This window comes from Tachyglossus aculeatus, chromosome 4 (genome assembly GCF_015852505.1).
Source record: "Tachyglossus aculeatus isolate mTacAcu1 chromosome 4, mTacAcu1.pri, whole genome shotgun sequence".
NCBI lineage: Eukaryota > Metazoa > Chordata > Mammalia > Monotremata > Tachyglossidae > Tachyglossus > Tachyglossus aculeatus.
Window position 1 is genome coordinate 113,074,675 of NC_052069.1, and position 25,987 is coordinate 113,100,661.

Below are 25,987 nucleotides of genomic sequence, written 5' to 3' on the forward strand. Positions count from 1 at the left end.
CAAGTCAATCAATCACTCAGTCATATTTATTGAGTGCTTACTGTGTGCAGAGCACTGTATTAAGCTCTTGGGAAGTACAAGTTGGCAACATATAGAGACGGTCCCTCCCCAACAGTGGGCTCACATTTTAGAAGGGGGAGACAGAGAACAAAACAAAACATATTAACAAAATAAATAGGATATGTACAAGTAAAATAAATAGAGTAATAAATACGTACAAATATCCAACCTGAGTAGCTTGTATCTACCCTAGCGTTTCATACAGTGCCCGGCACATAGTGAGCACTTAACAAATAACATTTTTTTAAAAAATGGGTTTCCTTTGTCTGCAAAGCTTGATACTGTCAGCGAGTCTTTTCTGTCACTTAAGTGGGTGTATGTGGGAGGGGAGGAGAGGGCGCAGTTCCCTGTGGACCTGTTACTGCTAAAGTGTACAGTCTGCCATGCATGATTCCCCAGAGGCTTCTTGAACTTCGTCCCAGGGTGAAGAAGCTTTTTACAGCCGCTGAAGCTCCAGCAGGGTAGATTCAGAGAATGGAATGCAGAAATAAGGGTGGGGACTGTCTGAAAGGGCAGAAACACAAAGAGCTGAGAAAGCTTTCAGTGTTTTCTTATTTCTCTGACATTTAAACTCTGCAGGCCCAGTGACTGTTCTGATCTTTAACCCTTTCGTCCCGCCACGTTGGAAATTTTCATCCAGGAAGTTGGAAGGAGCGAGAGGGAGTCTCGGGGCCCTCAGGGTATTAAATCTTGGCCCAAAGCCTACAGAAAGGAGGGGAAGTGTGAAGAGCTCCCAGTTGTCAGACAGAGAATTGGAAGACAGTTTCAGAGGAAACAGGAGACCTGCTTAGCTTTTTCACTTAGTGGTGAAATAGGAAAATAAAAGCCTGTCGTTCTACTGCCAACCAAACCCCAGAAGCAAAAATTAATGCACTTATTGTTGAGCAGTAGAATATATTTTGCAGTGAGAAATATTTCCTACTTAAATTGGATAAATTCGTGGATGAGAGATTCGGAATGGGTTAGGGAAAGTTAGGGTTGTTATCCATGTTTTTGACCATCAGGAAGGACAACCGTTGCATAATCTGAGTACTTAAGTATCCTGAAGTGATACTGCCAGAAGCAGAAGTCTGAACTAAATTAATCATTGCTCTGATCTATTTTGGCTTTGCTTATGGACTTGTATATATTACTATGATCAGCATGGGTTCTGTGTGCATATGCTACTGCTCTTTCATACACACCTTTGCAGAAGCACTGTGATCTAGTGGAAAGAGCAAGGGCCTGGGAATCTGAGGACCTGGGTTCCAATCCCAGCTCTTCCACTTTTTTACTTTTTTTTAATACCTGTTTAGCGCTTACTATGTGCCACTACTATACTATACTATACTATACGAAGCCCTGGGTAGATACAAGCTGATCAGATTAGGCACAGTTCATGACCCACATGGGGCTCATAATGTTCAGTCCATATTTGACAGTTAAGGCACAGAGAAGTTGCCTGCTATGTGACCTTGGACAAGTGACTTAACTGCTCTGGGCCTCTGTTTCCTCACCTGTAAAATGGGGATTAAATACCTGTTCTCCCTCCTACTTAAAGTGTGAGCCCCATGTGGACCTAGGCATTTGTCCAATCTGATTAACTTGTTCTGAACTACCCCAGTTCTTGACACAGAATAAGCGCTTAATAAATGCTGCAGTTATTATTATTAGCAGCAGCAACAAGGATTGAACTGTAAGAACTGAACAAGGATTGAATCCTCAAATGTTGCCGGGTTTACCTCAAATGCAGGGTAGGGACTGTGTCCAATCTGTTTATCCTGTATCTATCGATCAATCAATAGTATTTATTGAATGCTTACTATGTGCAGAGCACTGTACTAAGTGGTTATGACAGTACAATATAGTAGAGATGGTAGACACATCCCCTGCATTTGGCATATACTAAGTACTTAACAAATACAAAAATGATTTGGTATTATTATATTAAGGGGTCCTATTCCATAGAGCATACAAAAAAACAATTTTAAGCCTGATATACTCTATTTTCAAAAATGTTGGCATACAGAGTGTCAACATTTTTAACGTAGTAAGCAATGCCTAGGTATAATTGACTCTCCTTAAGTGTTCCTTTGAACATTTGTATTTGATCCTAGGATACCGGGTAAAGGAAACATGCATACATGAGCCAAGGGAGTGACAGATCACCTAAAACAAAATGCCAGAAACCCAAATGCCAACTAATTCAAGTCGTCGGCATTTTCAAAAGTCAGAACCTACCCATCAATTACCTCAGTCAACCAAACCTCATTAAGTGGAGGTCAGAGTTAGGGTTGAGGAGAACAATCAGTATTTCGGATCGATAGCAATTGGTTTCATTGACAATTGGACCGTCAACTTCTGAACATTATGCAATTGACTCATCAATGATTGACCTTTAGGAGCTTGATCTTTTGACCGATTGCTGTACTGCCACCTGAGTTTATTCGTCCCTTTAACAAGAAAGCAGGTATCCAGTATTAGAAGGGTGGATCAGTGCAATAGCTTAGCCCTCTATAGATGCTTACTAAATGCTAAATAAAACCACTCCATGATTATGTTCCTTATGACTGGTAAATTGTTCAAATAATACTTAGATTCCCTCTCCCCCACCCTCCTTTTGGAAATCTCTTAAAAAAGGAAAAATGCTGAGATCATGGAGTTGAGGGGAGGATGTGTTTATTCATTCATTGTCAGATGTATTAATTGAGTGCTTACCATGTGCAAAATTCTGTACTAAGCGCTTGGGAGAGTACAATCCAACAGCAGACAGAGACATTCCCTGTCCAATACAAGCTCATTTTTATTCAACTGTATTTATTGAGCACTTATTGTGTGCAGAGCTCTGTGCTAAGCAGTTGGAAAGTACGATACAGCGATGAAGAGAGACAATCCCTGCCCACAGTGCTCTTAGTCTAGAGGGGAGACAGACATTCATATATATAAATACAAAAAATAACAAACATGTATATATGTGCTGTGGAACTGGGAGGGAGAATGAATAAAGGGAGCAAGTCAGGATGACGCAGTGAATTCTAGGGTCAGCATTCAGGTATTTTCAGAGCCAAAGTTCAGTTCTTAATTTCATTCAACAAGCTACTCCTCTAATGAATTTATCCAATTTTCCAAGTGCAGCAACTCTCAAACAGTTGATCACCGGCATCCACCCAGCGGCCAACCCTCCTGTGAGCCGTCTCAGACTAGTAACCTGAGTCTGTTTCCCCAGAATGCTAATTTTTTTTCAAGGAGGAGATGAAGTTGTACATCATTGACTGGCCATGATGGCATTTACATTTTCTCACTGTGCATCCAGGTTTTTGTTTCCCAAGTATTGTTTTTGTGCAATGCCTCCCTCCTAAAGGCTTGGGGAGCAGCCTGCACCATTGCAAGGGCAAATGAGCCCCTTAATATATGAAAATGTATTCATGTCAATAATCTCCAAATAAGTGACTGTGTAGGATGAATACATGCATGAGACAAATATTGGGCTATTGATGGGATGAGGAAGGAGAAGAGATGACCATTTCCAGGGTCATCCCGAAGGTCACCCCATCCCTGGGCGGACTTATTGGGCTGTGTGAAATAAGATGGTTAGGCAGAAAACAAATGTGAGTGAACAGTGTTGAACAAACTTTAGCTCAGGGGAATGGCACGAGCCTATTGCTGCAATTTAGGGACACTAAGAGGCGTAGAGAGTTTAAATATTTCAGTAATCTTTTTTTTTAACTTATTAGTCATATTCCAACTCTTCACAAGCCCGGCCCTCTTAAAAGCTTCTAAATCTGCAAAAAGATTAATCAATAATGTTTTTTTTTTCTCATTTTTCTTGTTTTGATCCTTCCGTTTACACACAATCCCTTTCCTCCCCCTAGCTCCCTCAGCAGCCAGAACAGTCTTTCCTACAGATAACAGTCTCTTCTGTTCTACCCTCAGAACAAAGGAATTTCCCACTTCTTTCAGATATAGCAGTCAGCTTCACAAGTGAACTGCCCACAGAGAAACCTGGGTCCTTGCCTCATTTCTTTCTTGAAGGCACTGTGCAGAATTGTTTTGGTGAAGGGCTTTGTGATTTATCTGGCCCTGGACACCTAACACAGTGGCCCTATTTTCATTGTTTTTTCCCCATGAGGGGTTTCCAAGAACAATAGAGAAGCAGCTTGGCCTAGTGAAAACAGCATTGTCCTGGGAGTCGGAGAACCTGGGCTCTGTCACTTGTCTGCTGTGTGACCTTGGGCAAATCACTTCATTTCTCTCTGCCTCAGCTCATCTGTAAAATTCATTAAATCGTATGTATCGAGTGCTTACTGTGTGCAAAACACTGTACTAAGCACTTGAAATGGGGATTAAGACTGTGAGCCCCACACAGGATATGGACTGTGTCCAACCTGACTAGCTTGTATCAACCCCAGCACTTAGTACAGTGCCTGGAACATAAGTGCTTAAAAATACTTATGTAGTACTTGAATTTAGCAGCTACTTCTGGGCTGGAAGGCGGCAGCTCTGAAATCAACAGTTATGTAGTTGTTTTCCTCACAATAAGCAGAAGACATGAGGAACCATGGCAAGCCTCTAGTTGCTAAAGGAAGTAGCATTGCCTAATGGAAAGAGCACAGATCAAATCAGTCACATTTGTTGAGCACTTACTGGGTGCGGAGAACTGTACTAAGTGCATGGGCGAGTACAATATAACAGTTCATTCTTTCATTCAATCGTATTGAGTGCTTACTGTGTGCAGAACACTGTACTAAGTGCTTGGAAAGTACAGTTGGGCAACAGATAGAGACAATCCCTACCCAACAATGGGCTTACAGTCTAGAAGCGGGAGATCACTAAATCACCTACAATAGTTGAGAGCTGTAACACTAAAATTTCACATCATTTTTCACTGCCAACTGATTCAATTGGGGAAAACAAGATTACTCCCAAATTGATTACTTAGTAAATGAACAAACTTAGTTGGTAGACATGTTCCCTGCCCACAGCAAGATTACAGTCTAGAGGGGGAGATAGACATTAATATAAATTAATAAATTATGGATATGTACGTAAGTGCTATGGGGCCAAGGGAGGGGCGAATAAAGGGTGCAAATCCAAATGCAAGGGTGACGCTGAAGGGAATGGGAGAAGAGGAAATGTGGGCTTAGTCGGGGAAGGCCTCTTGGAGAAGATATGCTTTTTTAATAAGGCTTTGAAGGTGGGGAGAGTTATCACCTGGTCTATTTGAAAAGGGAGAGGATTACAGGCCAGAGGCAGGACATGATCGAGGGGTCAGTGGCAAAATAAATGAGAGCGACATACAACAAATAGGTTGGCTTTAGGGAAGCGAAGTATGCAGACTGGGTTGTAGTTGGAAATCAGGTAGGAGGGGCCAAGGTGACTGAGTGTTTTAAAGCCTATGGTAAGATGTTTCTGTTTGATGCAGAGGTGGATGGTCAACCACTAGAAGTTCTTGAGGAGTGGGGAAACATGGACTGAATGATTGTGTAGCAAAAAGACCCTGGCAGCAGAGTGAAGTATGGATTTAAGGGGACAGTATGGTTAGGAGGCAGGAGGTCAGCAAGGAGGCTGATTCAGAAATTAAGGTGGAATAGGAAAAGTTCTTGGAATAATGTGGTAGCAGTTTGGATGGAGAGGAAAGGGTGGATTTTAGTGATGTGAAGGTTCAACCAACAGGATTTGGTGACAGATCGAATATGTGGGTTGAATGAAAGAGATGAACTGAGGATAACACCAAGGTTATGGGCTTGTGAGACGGGAAGGATGGTAGTGCTGTCTACAGTGACAGAAAAATCCCAGGGAGGATAAGGTGTGGTAGGGAAGATGAGTTCTATTTTGTACATGTTAAGTTTGAGGTGTCGGTGGGACATCCACGTGAAGATGTCCTGAAGGCAGGAGGAAATGCAAGACTGCAAAAGAGAAGAGAGATCAGAGCTGGAGATGTAGATTTGGGAATTATCTCCATAAAGATGAGTGTTGGAGCCATGGGGGGGAAATGAGTTATTCAAGAGAGTGGGTGTAAATGGAGAATAGAAGGGGCAGCAGCATAGACTAGTGGCAAGAGCATGGCCTTGAGAGTCAGAAAATGTGGGTTCTAATGCTGGCTCTGCCAACCTGTCTGGTGTGTGACCTTGGAGAAGTCACTTAACATTTCTGTGCCTCAGTTACCTCATCTGTAAAATGGGGATTAAGACTATTAGCCCCACGTGGAACAGGGACTGTGTCCAACCTGATTACCTTGTATCTACCCTAGTGCTTAGAACTGTGCTTGGCATATAGTAAGCGCTTAACAAATACCATAGTTATTGCCATAGTTAAGGGGACTCAGAACTGAGCTTTGAAGCACTCTCACAGTTAGGGGATGGGAGGCAGGTGAGGTGCCTGCAAAAGAGACTATAATGAATGGCCAGAGAGATAGGAGGACAACCAGGAGAGGACATTGTCAGTGAAGCCACGGTTGGTCCACATTGTTGAAGGCAACTAAGAGGTCAAGGAGGATTAAGATGAAGTAGAGGCTGTTGGATTTGGCAAAAAGGAGATCATTGGTGGCCTTCGAGAAGATAGTTTCAGTGAAGCGAAAGGCGGAAGCCAAGTTGGAGGGGGTCAAGGAGAGAATTGGAGAAGAGGAACTTGAGACAGTCGGTGTAGACAACTCACTCATGGAGTTTGGAGAGGAATGGGAGGTGGTGAGATGGGGTGATAACTGGAGGAAGCCATGGGGCCAAGGGAGGGTATTTTAGGGTAGGGGAGACATGAACATTCTTGAAAGCATTGGGAAAAGCCATTGGAGAGTGAACAATTGAAGATAGCAGTCAGGGAGGGAAGAAGGGAAAGGGCAAACATTTTGATGAGGTGCAGAAGGATGGGGTTGGCACAGGTTGAAGGGGTGGATTTTGAGGGGAGGTGGGAGATCTCCCCTTGATACTGAAAGGAAAGGTGGGAACTGGAAGGCAGGCGACCTTGGTTTTGATCCCCACTCTGCCACTTGCCTGCTAACCCTAACCTGGAATAAATCCACTTAACTTTTGTTTTCTTTAGTTTCCTCATCAGTAAAATAGGCCTTAAATGCCTGTCCTCCTTCTCCCTTAAACTGAGTCCTCCCCGGGACAGGGATTATGTCCAGTCTGATTGTCCAGGGCCTATCCCAGGACCTGGGACAGTGTTTGTTCAAAGTGCTTAATAAATACCACAATTGTTATCATTATTTTTATTAGGAAACTTTGAATGGTCATTGTGAAGTGCTAGGTCTCGAAGATTCCCTTGGGAGAAATTGCTTAGCAGTCAATTTATCCATGATGGAATGAAAAAGATTCTTCACCCTTAAATCACAAGGTCAGTTAGTCATGTTTATCATGCACTTAACTGAGCTTAGATAATCATTTCACCCTACACATGTCTTTTAAATCATTGTTGGGACTGTTAGGGCTTGGGCAAGGATTCATTGGCTTACCATTTTAAACTTCTTTGAAGGAAGGTCGTGAGTGTAGCTCATCTCTGAAGAACTCAGATCCCTTTGATATTACCTTGGGCTGGTAACTACGGTTAAAGAGGAAGAAGGTACAGTAACCCTTGAGCACCAGGATGAAGTCCTTGAGTGTCTTGGAGGAGCAGCCTGGTACCCTGAAACAGAGAACATTCTTGCCAATGGGATTCAGTCCATTTGGAGACATTCCTGCATGCTCTCTGAGCTCTGTTAGGGAAGCAGATCACTCGAGTGCAGATGTTGGTATTTAGAGCTTGGGAAGCTAAAGATCTAGCTGAGGAAAGAGACAAAGGAGTTACAGATAGGAGAAAAAGAGGATGCCTGCATGTGTTAGTGCTTAATAATAGGGTATATAAAATAGGTAAGATAAAAAGCCTCCCTTGACACTCTTGGCCCCCTCCAGTTATCACCATATCTCCTTCCTACCATTCTTCTTCTAACTCCCTGAGAGAGTTGTCTGCTCTGTTTGTCTTCACTTTCTCTTCGCTAATTTGCTCTTTGATCCCCTCTGATCTGGTTTCCACCTCCTTCACTCCTTGGAAACTGCCCTTTCTAAGGTCTCCAGTGATCTTCTTCTTGCCAAATCGCTTGGCCTCTACACCACCCTAATCCTCCTAGACCTCTCAGCCATGCCTTAGGCACTGTGGACCACCCCCTTCTCCTTGAAACTTTATCCAGCCTTGAATTGATTGGCACTAACCTCTCCTGGTTCTCCTCCTATCTCTCTGGCCATGCATTCTCAGTCCCTTTCCAGGGCTCCTCCTCTGCCTCCCACTTTCTAACTGTGGAAGTCCCTTAAGGCTCAGTTCTGGGTCCCCTTCTATTCTCCATCAATGCCTATCCCCTTGGAGAACTCGTTCACTCCCTTCGCTTCAATGGCCATCCTTGTGAGGATGATTTCCAAATTGCCCCTTCAGTTGTGACATCTTTCCTTTTCTACAGTTCACATTTCCTCCTGCCTTCAGGATATCTCTACCTGGATGTCTCACTGACACCTCAAGTTAAACACATCTGAAACAGTACTCCTCGTCTTCCCACCCAAACGCTGTCCTCTCCCTGACTTTCACATCACTATAGACAGCACCCCCACCCTCCCTATCACACAAACCCGGAACTTTAGCAGCATCATCAACTCATCTCTCTTTCAACCCACGTATTCAGTCGGCTCCAAGCACTTATCATATCCCGCCTTGATTACTGCATCAGCCTCCTCACTGACCTCTCTGCCTCCTGTCTTTTCTCACTCCGGTCCTTACTTCACTCTGCTGGTCGGATCGTTTTTCTAAAAAATGTTTATGTCTCCCCACTCCTCAAGAACTTCCAGTGGTTGCCCATCTACCTCCTCATCAAACAGAAACTCCTTATCATCAGCTTTAAAGCACTCAGTCAGCTCGCCCTGTTCTACCTCCTACAGCCCAGCCTACATACTTCCCTCCAGTAGCGCCTGCTTGCCCACCATGCCTCGGTCTTCTCCATCTCACCGCCAGCCCCTTTCCCACATCCTTCCTCTGGCCTGGAACCCCATCCACTTATGCCAGACCACCCCAATCCCCACCTTCAAGGTCTTATTACAATCACATCTCCTCCAAGATACCTTCCCTGATTAAGCCCTCTTTCCCCCGACTCCCTCAGCCCCACAGCTTTTGAGAGAGGAGCAGCATGGCTTAGTGGATAGAGCACAGGACTGAGAGTCAGAAGGACCTGGGTTCTAATCCCAACTCCACCACTTGTCTGATGTGAGACCTTGGGCAAGTCACTTCACTTCTGGGCCTCAGTTTCCTCATCTGTAAAATGGGGATTAAGAGTGTAAAGACCCATGAGGGACAGGGACTGTGCGCGTGGCTTAGTGGAAGGAGCACTGGCTTGAGAGTCAGAGGTCATGAGTTCTAATCCTGGCTCCGCCACTTGTCAGCTGTCTGGGTTTGGGCAAGTCACTTAACTTCTCTGGGCCTCAATTACCTCATCTGTAAAATAGGGGTGAAGACTGTGAGCCCCACATGGGGACCGTCTCTATATGTTGCCAACTTGTACCTCCCAAGCGCTTAGTACAGTGCTCTGCACACAGTAAGCACTCAATAAATACAATTGACTGAATGATTACATTGTACCTACCCCAACACTTAGAAGAGTGCTTCGCACATAGTAAGCACTTAACAAGTACCATCATTATAAGCACTTAGTACACTGCTTTGCACACAGTAAACGCTCAATAAATATGATTGAATGAATGAACCTGATTAGCTTCTATCTACTCTAGCACTTAGAACAGTGCTTAACAAGTACCATTATCATTATTGTTATCATTAATATTATATACATGTCTATAATCTATTTTAATGTCTGTCTAGAAGTCTCCTCTTCTAGACTGTAGGTTCCTTGTGGGCAGGAAATGTATCTACCACCTCTGTTGTACTTCACACCCTCGAGCGTTTAGTACAGGGCTCTGTTCACAGTAAGTGCTCAATAAATACCACCAGTTGATTGTAATGTATAAAAGTGCTGTGGGAGGTTATGAGAATTTAAGTGCTTGGTCGTGCAGAAGTACTGAACAGCCAGTAGGGAAGATATCAATCAATCAATCAGTCAGTGGTATTTATTGAGCACTTACTATGTGCAGGGCACTGTACTAAGCACTTGGAAGAGTTGAAACTAACCAAGAAAAGCTGCCTGGAGGAGGGATGATACCAGAAGGGCTTTGAGAACCAGTGCAGCCTAATGGAAAGAGCACAGCCCTGGGAATCAGAGGACCTGGGTTCCAATTCCGGCTCTCCCGATTGCTTGCTGTATAACCTTGAGCAAGTCACTAAAACTTCTGTATACCACAGTTTCTTCAACAGTAAAATAGGGATTAAAAACCTGTTCGCCCTCCTATTTAGACTCTGAGCCTTATAAGGGACAGGGACTGTATCAAATCTGATTAACTCGTATCTACCCCAGTGCTTAGAACAGTGTGTGACACATAGTAACACTTAACAAATAGCATGAAATTACAAAAAAAAGTCTGATGTACTAGTCATCCAGGGTGTGACCGGTGCCTGGACCCTCGTGGTGGTCATTTGGATGGAGAGGAAGGAGCAGAAATGTTGTGGAGGAAAAACTGACAGGATTTGGTGATAAGTATCATTATCTACATTTTTATGGAAATTGGGAATTTAAGGACGAGATGGATTTTTTTAGGGTTTTTTTTTGTTTTCCCTTTTTTAAAAAAAATAAGGCTGTTCCCAAAAGTAAGAAGGTACCAAATATATACTGAACAATTTAGTTATATTGAAACTTTGATTTTCTCCGTATCCAGTGGCTGAAGTTAGTGTAGTACCAATAGAAATTCTTCCAAACCAGATCAATTTGGGGAGGAGGTGGAGGGAGGCAAAGAATAAAAATAAGTACTCCTAATTTGTTAATCCTGGCCAACTCCAAAAATCCTTGCAAGGTTATTGTTCTCCTTTTCTTCCATTCTTTTGGCCTTGAGCCCTAGCAACATTTCTTGGCTAAGGTGGCCTGGATACAGCCTCTTCAGAGCCCGCAAAACTACAATTTTCAACCAGAATGGATAATATTGATTAGGTGGAGCTAATCTCTGCCCTCATAGGCTTCGTAACTGCCTTCCAGGCCAGCTTAGAGTGTGAAATCCAAAGCCAGGATCTGAATTACAGTCCAAATCTGCAGGCTAAAACAGTGCCTTTTAAACAACATGTTCACCATTTTTGATATATTCCCCTGCCTCCCCTTCTCCCCAGTAGCATCACTTTCCAGATAGATTGAACAGCTTCCAAAATTCAGAAAAACTGTCTATTTGTCATGCCCTTAAACACTTCTGTAGTTAGGTCTTCTGGGAATGCAGTTACGGCCCTACTCTTTGAAAGAGCGGAGCGGCAGCGTGACTTGCAGGGATGCCGAGTGTTCTGCTAAGCATATAGTCTCCAAATGGAAATCTCTGACTCCAGAATCAGCCCAGTTTCATCTTCCCTCCCAAACCAGAAGAAATTCTGTGCACTATACTTCTCTAGACTATAAATAATAATAGTTGTTGTATTTAAGCGCTTCCTGTGTGCCAAGGACTGAACTAAGCACTGGGATTATTCATTCATTCAATCGTATTTATTGAGCACTTACTATGTGCAGAGCACTGTACTAAGTGCTTGGAAAGTACAATTCGATTAATACAAGTAAATCAGGTTGGACACAGTCCCTGTACCACGTAATAATAATAATAATAATAATAATAATAATGGCATTTATTAAGCGCTTACTATGTGCAAAGCACTGTTCTAAGCACTGGGAAGGTTACAAGGTGATCAGGTTGTGCCATGTGGGGCTCACAGTCTGAATCCCCATTTTACAGTTGAGATAACTCAGGCACAGAGAAGTTAAGTGACTTACCCAAAGTCACACAGCTGACAATTGGCGGAGCTGGGATTTGAACCCGTGACCGCAGACTCCAAAGCCCATGCTCTTTCCACTGAGCCATGCTACTTCTCATGGAACTCACGGTTTCAACCCCTATTTTATAGATGAGAGAACTGAGGTACAGAGAAGTGATTGGACACAGTCCCTGTCCCACATAAGGCTCAGAGTCTAAATAGGAGGGAGAACAATTCCCATTTTACCATTAAAGAAATTGAGGCATAGAGAAGTTTTAGTGACTTGCCCAAGGACACTCAGAAGACAAGTGGCAGAGCCAGGATTAGAACGGGGGTCCTTCTGAATCCCAGCCCTGTGCCATGCTGCTTCTAAGATTTATCCTCTAACCTGTAAGTTTCCCACGGACAGGGAACATGCCTACCTCCTCTTTTGTATTGTCCACTCCCAAACACTGAGTACAGTGCTCTGCACACAGTAAGCACTCAATAAATACTATCGATTGATCAGAGATCTGTGAGATGAAAGATTAAGACCTGCAACTGACCCCAGGATTTTGCATTCAAGTCCAAGTCATCTGATGAGGGTGCTTTTTGAGAAGAGGAATCGTCCTGTTTAAAAATCCTAGCACTGGGTTAAAATCTTGGGTAACCGATTGTAAAAACCACCCATCATCCTCTGGAACGACAGTGACCATCCAGTAAAAGTTAAAATTTGTATTTCTGAGAGTGAGAGGTAGAAGCTGAGCGCCAAATGCTTGGCTCGCGTCCTGGTAGCTGTAGTTCCAGCTTCTCATTGAAGCCCATCGAGACGGAAAGACGTGAGGTACAGGTTTCAGACACAAAGAACAATGCTGCGCTGATAGTCTCACTGGTTCGTATCAAAGTTCTCTGAGCTATTTTTAACATCACCAATAAAGCAAGCTGAGCCATCAGATGGCAGGAGAAACGCAGAGGAATACAAAGCAGCAATGTCAGAGTGGCAGGTGGGTTCCTAGACTAGGGGGAGGGGGGTCCCCTAGACAGCCCTGCTTTCTTCCTGGAATTTGACTGCTCATATTGAAGGACAAGAGTCTTAAATTTCCTGGAGGAGCTGGGGAAAGGGATGCATCAGGGACTTAGTTTGAACCAACACGCTCCAGAATCTTTAGCCCGCTTTCCAGATCTTGTTGGTTTGAGGCCAACCCGGTGACTATCTCTTTTTAATAATTACGGTATTTGTTAAGTGCTTACTATGTGCCAGGCACTGTTCTAAGCGCTGGGGTAGATACAAGGCAATCAGGTTGTCCCACATGGGGCTCTTTTTCTCTTTCTTCTCCCCCACCCGGAAAACAGAAAGAAGCTGGCAGAGGGCAAAGTGACTTCCATGAGTCCCAATGGGATTGTTGCAGGTGTAGTAAAGTCCCCAAAGGAATGGGGTAACAGCTGTCTTACATTGCAGCCCTATGGATCCCCGGTGAATCTGGTTAAATGTTGGGCTGAGAGGAAACAGCCCCCAGGGCACGTTCATGTTCTTTGTGGAGCAGGTGGCAGCTGAAGGGAAGCCAGATTCAGGGTTTCCGAAAAGGAGACCTCGCTCTTAAACAAGCCTTTTCCAAGCATTCGAGAACTTGATTTACCTTGTATTAAACGTTGGGCATGAGGTCATTTTTATGTTGTGCATTCTTTTATTTTAGAAAGGGAATAAATTAGCTGATTTGGGTGCTGGGGGGATGCATCTGTATCTATCAATCAATAGCAGATATTGAGTGCTCACCTCAAAGATAGCGCACAGTACTTTGCTAAGTACTTGGGAGCGTTCCATAGAATTAGCATACACGTTTCCCACCCTCAAGGACATCACAATCTAACAGGGAGACAGATACTTTAAATTACAGTTAGAAGGAAGTGGTAGAATACATAAATTGTGTACGTTAAGAGTTTTGAGGGTTGTGAATGCTTAAGTGTTCAGGTGAGGCCAAAGGGCTGATATGAGAAGCAGCACAGCCCAATGGAAAGAGCACAGGGCTGGGAGTCAGAGGACCAGCATTGTAATCCTGGCTCAGCCACTCGCCTGCTGTGTGACCTTGGGCAAGTCTCTTGACTTCTCTGGGCCTCAGTTTCATTCATCTGTAAAACGGGGATTAAATACCTGTTCTTCCTCCCCCTTAGACTGTCCGCCCAGTATGGGACAGAGACTGTCTGATCTGATTATCTTGTATTCTACCCCAGCTCCTAGACTGAGCCCATCTTTTCCTCTGCTCCTCCTCCCCTCCCCATCACCCCGACTCCCTCCCTCTGCTCTACCCCACAGCACTTGTGTATATATGTATTATTCTGTTTATTTTATTAATGATGTATATATATATATAATTCTGTTTATTTATATTGATGCTGTTGATGCCTGCCTACTTGTTTTGTTTTGTTCTCTGTCTCCCCCTTTCTAGACTGTGAGACCGTTGTTGGGTAGGGATTGTGTCTATTTGTAGCCAAATTGTACTTCCCAAGCGCTTAGTACAGTGCTGTGCACACAGTAAGCGCTCAATAAATGCAATTGAATGAATGAATGAATACCCCAACGCTTGATACAATGGTTGGCACATAGTAAGTGCTTTAAAAAAAATACATTATTGTTGTTATTAATCTTCCCCACTTTATTATTATTGTTATTAATAAAGTGGGGAGATTAATAATTATTATCATAGTGTTAATAATAATAAAGTAGGGAGATTAGAGATTAATCTAGGAAGATGTCTTGAAGGGACTGCATATGTCTTCAAGATGGGACCTAATTGCTAGTAGAAGGCTGGTTTTTAAAGCTCGTTGTACTGTCCAGTTACCACTTGCCAAACAGAGCCTCCTTGCTCCCTTCCACTTCTACCCTGTCTCCCTAAAATAGTCCTGCCAGTGCCACCAGGCAGCAGAAACAAGGAGGAAGGACTGGAAATAAGGAGCTCAGGGTTCTCTGCCTGCTGGGCTACCCGGCTCATTGTGGGATTTTAGTTAAACCCCTTCTGTTGATCTACACCTACAGGTGTAAAAAACAGCAAAATGTTAAATGTCAATCCATAAAGCTCCATAAAAAAGTGAAAACATTTTGTGTAAACCCCTCACAAAGGGAGTTGGTCTGGGACTACCAGAGATTCCTGTGGGATCGAAACAGAAGCAGCTTGAAAAGCCCAAAGCTCCGAATGGGTTGACAGAAAGCCTGAATTCCAGTCCAGAATTCAACCTCGCTCCCTGGCTTTGAGCTAGTAATTTGCATAGTTTGTCTGCCTTTTGCCCTCAGGAGGAAGGGGTTGCATGAGGGATCTTTATCCTCTATTCTTCCTCTCTCCCATCTTTCTCTTTCTGCCTCCTGTCTGTTTTTCCTGGTGCCTCAGAACTGAAGTCTAGCATTTCTAAAGGGAAAAGAACATGTTTTTTTTGGCTTCTGCTTTAAAGCATGAGTGTCTCGCTGAACTAAAACGTGCTCACTCCTTCCCAGCAGATAATTAAGGGCATAGTCCTCACCTGCCATATTTGTGACTGCAAATACAGCTCTTTTTTTGGCCCAGGGCTTGCCATTCCCTTGGTGAACACGTGTTTACATTAGACTAACCAGTACTGGTACTTTTTATTTAGCAATCTCCTTGTGGGCAGGAAGCCTGTCTATCAACTCATGTTCTACTGTATTCTCCCAACCACTTGGTACAGTGCTCTGCACACAGTAAGTGCCCAATAAATACCATTGATTGATTTAGCTGGTTTCAGCTTTTCATCCATTATATATTTAAGATTGAAGGTATTTGTGCACAGTTGGTGTTAGAATTGAAGCTCCTTGATTTTTGCTCACTTCTCTTTTAATGTGCTGAGCGTATGCACAATGTTGAATTCTTCTGCAAGCTCTCCCGAAAGATCTTTCTCTAGCTCTGAGCAATAATGATCCAATTTCTGGATAGTGTCGACATTCCACTTCACTTTTGAAAATACAGAGGGGAGAATCTTGGTTAAACAATGGAGGATGCAATATCAGACAACTATGAAAGTAAGTTTAATAAAATGCAATTAATATGTTGGCACTGTAATATAGAAGGTGTCACCTCCTGCACCAAATAAATTACTTAGCAATTCCAGCCAAGGGGAGAGAAAAAAAGTCCCACAAAAATCTGGAGATTATGCATCTTTTCCTAGTTAATGGGTGAAAGTGATACTTCCATTAGTAAAGTCTTACATGTTGATCTCTCATCAACCTTCTGTTTTGGACAATTCTCTCTTTGTTTTCCTCATTTTTTCCACCTTTGATAGATAGCATCTTCCTTTTTTCCTCGTGGACTACGACTATTGTGACATTTGTTGTTGCTTCGATATTTTTGTCCTCCCTCCTCCTCTTTACCTTATGTTTGGCACTGACTTTGATCTTTTTCTGAGGCTTTTTTTTTCCCTCAACACTTGGGGTTCAAATCCCCTCCTCTTTTGTTCAGAGCATTAGTGAGCCTCCTGAGCTAGGGTGGCTTTTATCTCCCAGAGGAATCTCATTAGCTTTACATTACAATGGGAGCAGCATATGTGCAGTTATGCCAGAGTAGCCAGTCAATTTGAATTTGCTAATGGCAATTTTTTTTTGCTTAGGCGAGTGTTTTTTTTAATCCCTTCAATGCCAAGCAAAAGCAACTTTGTTGTTAGGAAGCCTTTTACAGAATTTGTTGGCAGTAGGCACATGGCAGAAAGAAAAGGCCATTTGCTTGCAAGCGTCTCCTCTCCCGAACTGTCATTTTTGTGTTTCTGGAAGATGCTGTGTGAATTGAAGACTGTAAACTCCTTGTGGGTAGGAAATGTGCCACTTAGTAGAGTGTACTGCACTCAGGCATTCAGTACTACTCTCAGTACCATTACTACTCCCAAACTACTATTGAGTGTGGGGAGGGTTTGAGGAGAACACAATTAGTCAGCCTTATTTTATCCTTTTCAAATGTTCCTGGAGCTTGGTACATGGTAAACTGAAGCAATTATGGTAGCTGTAACATTAAAAATACCATTTATCAGACAGTGAAAGGAAGTACGCTTAAACCAAACTTTTGATGAACCCAAATTTGTCCTACCTTACATACAATTGAGAGAGTTGAGAATGACATCAGATGTCCTGCCTGAGCCTCCTAATCCCCGCTTTCAGGAGGAAGGCTCTTTTCTAGTATTGCCCTAAAAGATAATCAGGGAAAGAGTTTTTCTACATTTGCACGTTAGTTTGCTTAGTTGAAAGAATGCAAGCCCATATTTTATAAGATGATACCTAAAGAAAGCGCAAGCCCTTCTATACAAAAGTAGAAACAGGGGATGCCATAGCTGCCCACTGCAAGGACTCTTTTGGTGTTACTATGAATCAGTCGATCAATGGTATTTAATGAACACTTACTTTTTTATGGCATTTGTTAAACGCTTACTATGTGCCAGGCACTTTTCTAAATGCTGGAGTGGGTACAATCTAATCATTTTGGATGCAGTATATGTCCCATATGGGGCTCGTAGTCTTAATCCATACTTTATAGATGAACTAACTGAGGCACAGAGGAGTCAAGTGGCAGAGGGGAGTAGAACCCAGGTCCTGACTCCCAGGTTCTTGCTGTATCCCCTAGGCCGTGCTGCTTCTCTGCTTACGGTTTGCTGAGTAATGTACTAAATGATTAGGAGAGTACAATATGATAAAGTTCGTAGACATTTTCCCTGCCCACAGAAAGCTTACAGTCCACAAGGGGAAGCAGGCATTAAAATAAATGACAGGCAATCAATAAATAAAAAATAAATGTAATTAGTGAACAGATCCAAGTGCATATTCATTCATTCAATCGTATTTATTAAGCGCTTACTGTGTGCAGAGCACTGTACTTAGCACTTAGGAAGTACAAGTCAGCAACATGTAGAGACAGTCCTTACCCAACAATGGGCTCACAGTCTAGAAGGGGGAGACAGACAACAAAACATATACAATGCAGAGGGGAAAAGGAGATGGGGAAATGGAGGCTTAGATTTGGGAATCATCCATGTAGAGATGGTAGTTGAAGCCACAGGAGTGAATGAGTTTCTCCAAGGAAGTGGACAATAGACGGGAACCCGAAGCTGAGCCTTGAGGTTTTCTCAGAGTTAAAAGGTGGGAGGTAGAGAGGAACCTGCAAAAGAGCGTGAGGAGTGGCCAGAGAGATCGAAGGAGAACCAGGAGAGGACAGTGTCAGCGAAGTCGCAGTTAGATAATGCTTCCAGGAGAAGGACGTGGTCCACAGGGTCAAAGGCAGGTGAAAAGATCTAGGAGGATTGGGATGGAAGACATTTAGATATGTGGCGACCATTAAGATGACTGCCAAGGAGGGCAACCATTACGTGACTCCTCCAAGCATCCCATTGCAACCATCAGAGACAAAGTACTGCACTGCATGTACCGTTGGTCTGATCTAGTAACAGCATTGATGATGGTCTTTTCTTTCTTTACCTATTAAAGAGCAAAACAGCACTGCTAATTTGATCATTAACCAAGAGAACCAGCCTGGGGCCACTGTTTGGGCCCAGGAAACATTGCAATATCCAGAAATGGATTCAGTGACCTTGAAATTCCATCCTTTGGGAACCAAGGGCAGCTTCTTGAGACAATTAAAAATTGAGTGCAAAAATATCTCCAGTATGTGTCATATGATATTTAGCCAGTATGTTGAAGTTTGAATACCAGCGGGAAACAGGTCCTCTCATCCTCTGGGTTGTGATTACTCAATAGTCTATTCAGGGCAAGGCTGAAGCTTGTACCAGGGTGGGAGCAGTTTGGGGGAGAGGAAGGGAAATGGGAAGGAAAAACTGGTAGGATTTGGCAGTGCATTGGATGTGGAAGTTGAATGAGTCATTATTAGGCTATTAGGATACCTATCAGGATATGATTTCTCTTTTAGCACCTTGTCAAGAGGAACAAAGGATATTTTTTAATTGGGTAATGAAGACTTTTGTGACATATAAGAACTCTGACAGTAAAACTTTATGGATTTCCCAAGCTGACCTCTGGCAATTAGAAAATAAAATACCTCTCACTGCCCAGGTTGGTAGATATTCAATTTAGGGGCACCATATATGCTGCTGGGGTGATGTGCCCGAGGCAAGAAGCTTCCAGCCTTTGCCCTTTCTCTCCATCTGTCTCTAACCTTCCTCCTGCTCATAGTGAAAAGGGCCCATGTGGTCCACACCCGTAGAGGTATTCAGAAGTTTATCGTATACCATGAGTAGGATCCATCAGAAATGGTTTGGTATGTGCAAGATTTCTGACTAGGCAGCATTCTTCCACTCCTTTTCCCCTCCTCCCCTCCCCCTCCAAGGGGAGCTTTGGGGAAGAATGCCAAGGAGGGCTGGGAATTTCCACAATGGTCATGGGTTTCTCTAACCCATAGGTTTCCATCCCCACCCCCAGCCTTGACTCCGTATCTCCAAGGTGCATAGAGCCACTAATAACTCAGTCAGTAATTCAGTATCTACATTGTGTGTGGCATTATACTGCATGCTGTAACCTTAGAGTGCTGTCTTCCAGAAGGAAAAAGAGTAAAGCTGGAACAGTAAACTGGCCAAACCAAGATTGGCTGACAAAGTAGCAACACTGCAAATTCAAACTGATTCTCATAGTCAGAAAAGAGAGATTGGGTAGCATTTTCCACAACAAACCTCGAGAGCATTTTCTTTGCAAAGCTGGGTATTTCTACAGTCTGAAGTGTTAGGAATAATAGCCAGTTAATGTACTTATTCCAGGGGGTAGAGAAGGTGCAGATTTTAAGAGAATAGTAAGCAGAGACCAGTAAAATGCCAAGGAGCATGTGGTATTCTCCTGCAGCAATAAGGCTTGGGATTGAAGCAGACCATCACCTATTCCCTTCCCAACAGCATTTGGTCCCTAGAAAGGATGACTATTGGGTGGTAATTTGCTTTTAAAATATAACTAGTTGCCAAGAGTAATAAGTTCACTGTCCAAGTGAATGGCCTGGGTTTTCAAATTTCTCTAAACAGTTTATTGGATATGGACATAAAATAAGTTGGCTGCAGTTCTGTGCAACACAATCTTTCCTTTTCTTGCTAAGAAATGTTGCCAAACTGTTAGAGGCATATTGATAATAGGACACTTTTTATGTATTTCGAAGTTGAAAAGCAAAATGACCTTCTTGTGGGAAAAATAGGGTGAACACAAATTACTTTCCCAAGAATCCGTTTGAAATGGTCTCAGGAAGAGGATGTATTTTCTCTCGTATTCTCAGGTGACGGATCATGCAACCACTGCCCTCCTCCACTATCAACTGCCCCAGATGCCAGATGTCGTGGTCAGATCCTTCATGGTAAGTTTTTTTGAACATAAAATTATCCTAGCAAAACCTTTAGACATAAAGCAGCTTGTAATGCAGTTATCAGGGGTTCTGTGCTGCATCACAAATGAGCGCCCTGTTCCACACCGGAAAATGTGTTCTCTCACTTAACTCTTGATAGTGTTTGGAGAGCCCCAGAATGAGCCTCTGTAAAGCATCTCCAGGAAAAAAATCATGTCCAGTAAGTCTGCATGGCTTGATTTCCCAAAAACTGAAGAAAAACTAGTGGTGGGAGCAGTTTTCCAAACCACAGTTTCTAAATTCCAAGAGACTTAAACTGCAAAATTCACCTCACATTATTCCCCTCTGAATTTCAAGAAATGTTTAACTCCTTGCACCTATCCGGCACCTCAAATTCATTGCATCAAAAACCAAACTTGTCATCTTTGCCCCTAAACCCATTCCCCTCCTCACTTGCCCATCTCAGTCGACACCACCACCTTCCTCTCTGCCCCAGAAGCCTTGGGGTCATCCTTGCCTCATTCAGCCTTCACATCCAGTGCACTGCCATATTTGCCAGTTTTTCCTTACACATTTCCCTTCCTCTCCCCCAGACTGCTCCCACCCCGGTACGAGTTCTGGCATTTTCCCAGATAGACTATAATATTAGCATCCTCTTTGGTTTCTCAGCCTCCAGTCACCCCCTTTTCACACTAACTACCTGCAGCTGCATAAATCATCCTCCCGAAGCCTCATTTGGCCCACATGTCGCCTCTCCTCGAAACCCTCCACTGAGCTCTGGTGTCTCTTGACATCAGACAAAGACTCCTCCAGTCAGATTCAGGCTCTCCTCCATCTGGCTCCACTTTACCTCTCTGTTCTCTTCTGCTATTCCCCAACTCACCATCTTTCTTCCTCCCAAGCCAACCTTCTAGCTGTACCTCACTCTCTACATCCAGCTTCCATCCCCTTGCTCGCATCCCCTGGTTCCCCTGATTTGGAATTGTCTTCCTCCTGACTTCAGACAGACTGCAGGTCTCTCCACATTCAAATCCCTGTACAAATCCCACCTCCTCCAACAAGCTTTCCCCAATTAATTTCCCAGCCCCCTGAGCCATGTCATCCCTTTCGCCAACTCTAGCACTTACAAATAGAACGTACTTGTACCCTCCTAAGCAATGAGTGTATGTCTGTTTGCCATATTTAATTATTTTTGACCTCTCTTGTAAATATTTTAATGTTTTTCTCCTCCATTAGAATGTAAGCTCCTTGTGGAAAGGAAATGTTTGATTTTGTTACCCTGTACTTCCCAAGTCCTGCATACAGTTACAGCACCAAGTGGAAGTTCATTCATTCATTCATTCAATTGTATTTATTGAGCACTTACTGTGTGCAGAGCACCGTACTAAGCACTTGGGAAGTACAGGTCAGCAACATATAGAGACGGTCCCTACCCAACAACAGGCTCACCGTCTAGAAGGGGAGACAACAAAACAAAACATGAAGACACGTGTCAAAACCATCAGAATAAATAGAATTATATCTATATGCATATCGTTAATAAAATAAATAAAGCAGTAAATATGTACAAGTAAAATAAGTAGAGCAATAAATTTGTACAGATATATACAAGTGCAGTGGGGAGGGTTCTGTTCATGCTGCTGCTACTTCTACTACTGCTATGACAACTAAATAAGATGCTTTACTAAAAAGAACCTGTTGAAATCACTAATGCTCAGGGCCTCTTGGCTCAAAATTCATCAGCTCCAAGTAGCTATTTCCTACTCCCCTCCCCTCTCTGACCTGCAACTTGAAAATTCATGGTCAGGAACTAGTGGCATCCTTACTTCATCCTTGGATCCGTCTGCCTTATGGATCTAAGAAAACACTGCTGAGTGCCCCAAACAAAGCAAAACTACAAATCCAGCCCAATTGTCAGTATTTTCATTCCTTGATGGCAGTCAGTCGATCTTATTTATTGAGCGCTTGCTGCGTGCAGAGCACTGTACTAAGCCCTTGGGAGAGTACAATATAACAATAAACAGACACATTCCCTCCCACATGTGTCAGGGCTTCAGACCCTGCAACAACATACAGTGAGGTCTTCATATTTGAACGGACATTCAAATATCTTTTCCCCCCAAAGATATTTAAGTGCTCAGGTTCCATTCATCCAGTTACCTGATTTTATATTAGGATTTGTTGAAAATTTCCATTTTTCTATAAGGAGGGTGGAATCAAGCCAGTTATGGCAAAGTAACAAGAAAGTGTGGTTATCCTTCTCATGTGCACCTGAGTCTTAAAAGGGCTATTCCAGTGGCAGAGGTATTGGCATCCAAAACTGGCTGTGATGAAGATGAAAGAATGTATATCAATAAATTTAGCTGACCTCTTCTTCAGAGAACAATTTTCTCTTGTCGACTTAATTCAATAGGTTTTTAAATGAAGAACTTCATGTTCACCCTTCAGAGCATGAACTTGCTTTCCTAGATTTTTTTTTTACCATCATGAATCTCTTTGAGTTTAGAATTGAGTTATGCAGTTCTCATCCTTATGTATGATGTACTGAAGAACTCAGAGGAGAAACCTGCATTTGGTAACATTTAAACTCACTAGTTACTGCTCATCACGTTATTTGTGGGCATCAATACCTTCAAACTTTACAGTTTTAGGTCCCAACTATGGCCAATAGAAAATGACTCCCAGATCAGCTTTGGAAGAAAAGTGTATTGGCCACACTCTGAAATTTCTCAGGTTTCATGTATTGGAAGCCTCCCAGTCCAGCACAGTGACTTCTACTTAAGCTAACGGAGAAGTGACCCAAAGTCTAGGTCACTGTGATAACAAATCATGGTTATGTATGACCTCTTGAATAACTGCAGTGTTCCCCTTTAACCCCCTGCTTTTCTGAGCAGAAACTCTTGTCTCTCAAGTCATTTGTCTGAGAGGGATGGGAGATTCCAAAAGAGCAGAAAATCAACAGCCTTTTGACCTTGTGGTTTTTCGTTTGCTTCCGATTCTGTAAACTCACAAGGTGCCTTTGGGGACCAAAGCCAGCTTAAGTCCTCTGTCCTCGGGATCAAGAACCATTAAACTTGACAGGAAGGATGACACTGGGAGCATCTAGATCTGGTTTCTTTAATTTTTCTCTCCACTTTCTCTTTTTAGACCTGGTTAAGAAGTTATATAAAGCTGTTCCAGGCTCCATGCCAGCGCTGCGGAAAGTTTTTGCAAGATGGCCTTCCACCCACATGGAGGGATTTCCGAACACTTGAGGCCTTCCATGACACCTGCAGACAGTAGGCCAACTTGGCCACACTCCTGTCCTCCTAGGATGACAACCAGATTGGCTCTTTGGGGAAAGCAGGGTATATCTTCTCAGACAGGCCCTAAAGCAATATTGATGGTTCAGTAGTTGATTCACTTTTTGAACATCAATATATTCATTCCCTTCCCTTAGAAAGGCAGTTCGTAGCTGGAAAGTAAGACTGAGCCGATATGCTCAGAGAACAGTATATGTCTCAGTAGTTGATGAGGACTAATTTTATACTTCGGCTGGTGCACATAAGAAAAAGAGAACTTTTTTATAATGAGAAAAGTTATACAGGATAAACTTCTCTTTTTGTGTGAGGGTGACTGGTGCATTTTCTCCTTTGGGATCAGTCTTCCGAATCGTTTTCATAAGCCATAGTCATTTTTTAAAAAAATTTTGTATTTACCAGATATGCCAAATCTATGCTGTTGGATGACTTATTTATAAGCGGTAAATAAACTCTGTGTCCCAAACCATGCTTGTGATCCTATTTTCTTATAACACCTTTTACATTCTATTTAGTGATAAGCAAGGTCTTCAATGTCTTTAGAAAAAAACTGGAAAGTAATATTCACTTTTAAAAATAATTCTTTGTAAGGACACATTTCTGCTGCTTACATTCTGGAGGGAGGGCAGTGTTGGCAAATATGAAATTTCAAAGACATCTGGTAGCTAGAAAGATGGATTGTACTTTTTCGAAAAAGGCAACACAAACGTTTCCTTTAACAAAAACTGCAATGAAGAGATGCACTAATGGTAAAAGGATCTAAGGGAATTCAAGAATCAACAGTTGACTGGATTCTAATCCCGGCTCCTGGAATCTAATCCTGGCTCCACCATTTTTCTGTGGTGTGACTTTGGGTAAGTCATTTGACTTCTCTGGGCCTCAGTTACCTCGTCTGTAAAATGAAGATTAAGACTGTGAGCCCCATGTGGGACATGGACCTGATTTGCTTGTACCTATCCTAGTGCTTAGTACAGTGTCTGGCACATAGTAAGTGCTTAACAAATACCCCCCCCCACCACCACCACACACACACACACAAATGGCAAGTTTATTTCTATTGAAAGATATTGTAAAGTGGATTTTGAACTCCTATGATATAGGCACCTAAATAGCTGAGAAATATAAAACCAATATCTGTTAATTTTAGTATTGAGAATCATTGATCTAATAAAGGTTTAGGGAGAGAATGAGGGCAATTTCTCAAGTGTTTGAGTGGGTCAATCTGTACCGAAGGTTAGCTTTCCCAAGAAATAACTGATAGCAGAGAGACTCTATGTTCTGAATTTCCAAGAAGGAGGACCTGTGATTCCTTCCAGCACCCTTCTGGGCACCAAACGTGGCCAACACCTGTGAGCCCGTTTTCTTCTTGGGTGTCTCCCTCAACTATGCTATCCTTTCTTCCCTTTTTTACCTCCACTGGGGTGAAAAACAATCCTGTACTTCCAAAGGGCAGCTGCAGATGACCACTGGAGATGATAGACACTACAAGACACTGATTGTTATAATAGTAATAATAATAATAATGGCATTTATTAAGTGCTTACTATGTTCAAAGCACTGTCCTAAGCACTGGGGAGGCTATAAGGTGATCAGGTTGTCCCACGTGGGGCTCACAGTCTTAATCCCCACTTTACAGGTGAGGGAACTGAGGCACAGAGAAGTAAAGTGACTTGCCCAAAGTCACATGGCCGACAATTGGCGGAGCGGGATTTGAACCCATGACCTCTGACTCCCAAGCCCGTGCTCTTTCCACTGAGCCATGCTGCTTCTCTAGATTGATTCACAAATATTTTTTGTGGATTTAGCGCACTGTTGCTGTTTCAGTTCTTCCACTCAATTCTGCTGTACCGGATGTTTTCACTTCAGGTTTTGGTTAGGACACGGCGACTGAATTAGGGACTGTTCTTCCGCCTGCACGTGTCTTTCTGGATACAGCACAATGCGATGTTGGAAGAAACAGTTGTGTGCATGACTTCGGGCACAGGGTAAGTATCATAAAATGAGTTTTCCTTAACACTGGTTCTGCAAGAAGGCAACCCCTGAATAATAGGAGAATTTAGAGTTTTTTTTAAACTGTTGTTACTCCTCTCATCTTCTGTCCTGGTTTCTAATAATTATAATTATGGTATGTGTGAGTGCTTACTGTGTGCCAGGCACTGTACTAAGCACTGGGGTAAATACGAGCAAATCAGGTTAGACACAGTCCCTGTCCCACATGGGGCTCAAAGTCTCGATCCCCATTTTATAGATGAGGTAACTGAGGCACATAGAAGTGAAGGTCACACTGCAGACAAGTGGCAGAGCCGGGTTTAGAACCCATGACCTACTGACTCCCAGACTTCACTTTGCCATGCGGCTTCTTCTAAGGCAAGAGGCATAAACCTCTAGGCCAATCGGGTTTATTTTGTTTAAAAATGATTCTCTGTTAATGAAGACTGCTGATGGGAGGGCAGATGTTGTTAAATACATGACGTTAGGGCGGTTAGCAAGCTCTACAAGTGGGATGGGTTCGGCTGA

General features: G+C 43.0%; 1 protein-coding gene across 1 annotated transcript in view; it reads left to right on the forward strand.

The window, feature by feature from the left end:
• MED27 (mediator complex subunit 27) overlaps positions 1-23,936 on the forward strand; it is a 215,217-nt gene extending 191,281 nt beyond the window's left edge. Inside the window, exons 7-8 of the mRNA XM_038745615.1 lie at positions 20,106-20,183; positions 23,319-23,936. Coding sequence (XP_038601543.1) covers positions 20,106-20,183; positions 23,319-23,453 — 213 coding nt within the window. The 3' untranslated portion in view covers positions 23,454-23,936. The remainder of the gene's footprint in view (positions 1-20,105; positions 20,184-23,318) is intronic.
• The last annotated feature ends 2,051 nt before the right edge of the window (positions 23,937-25,987 follow it).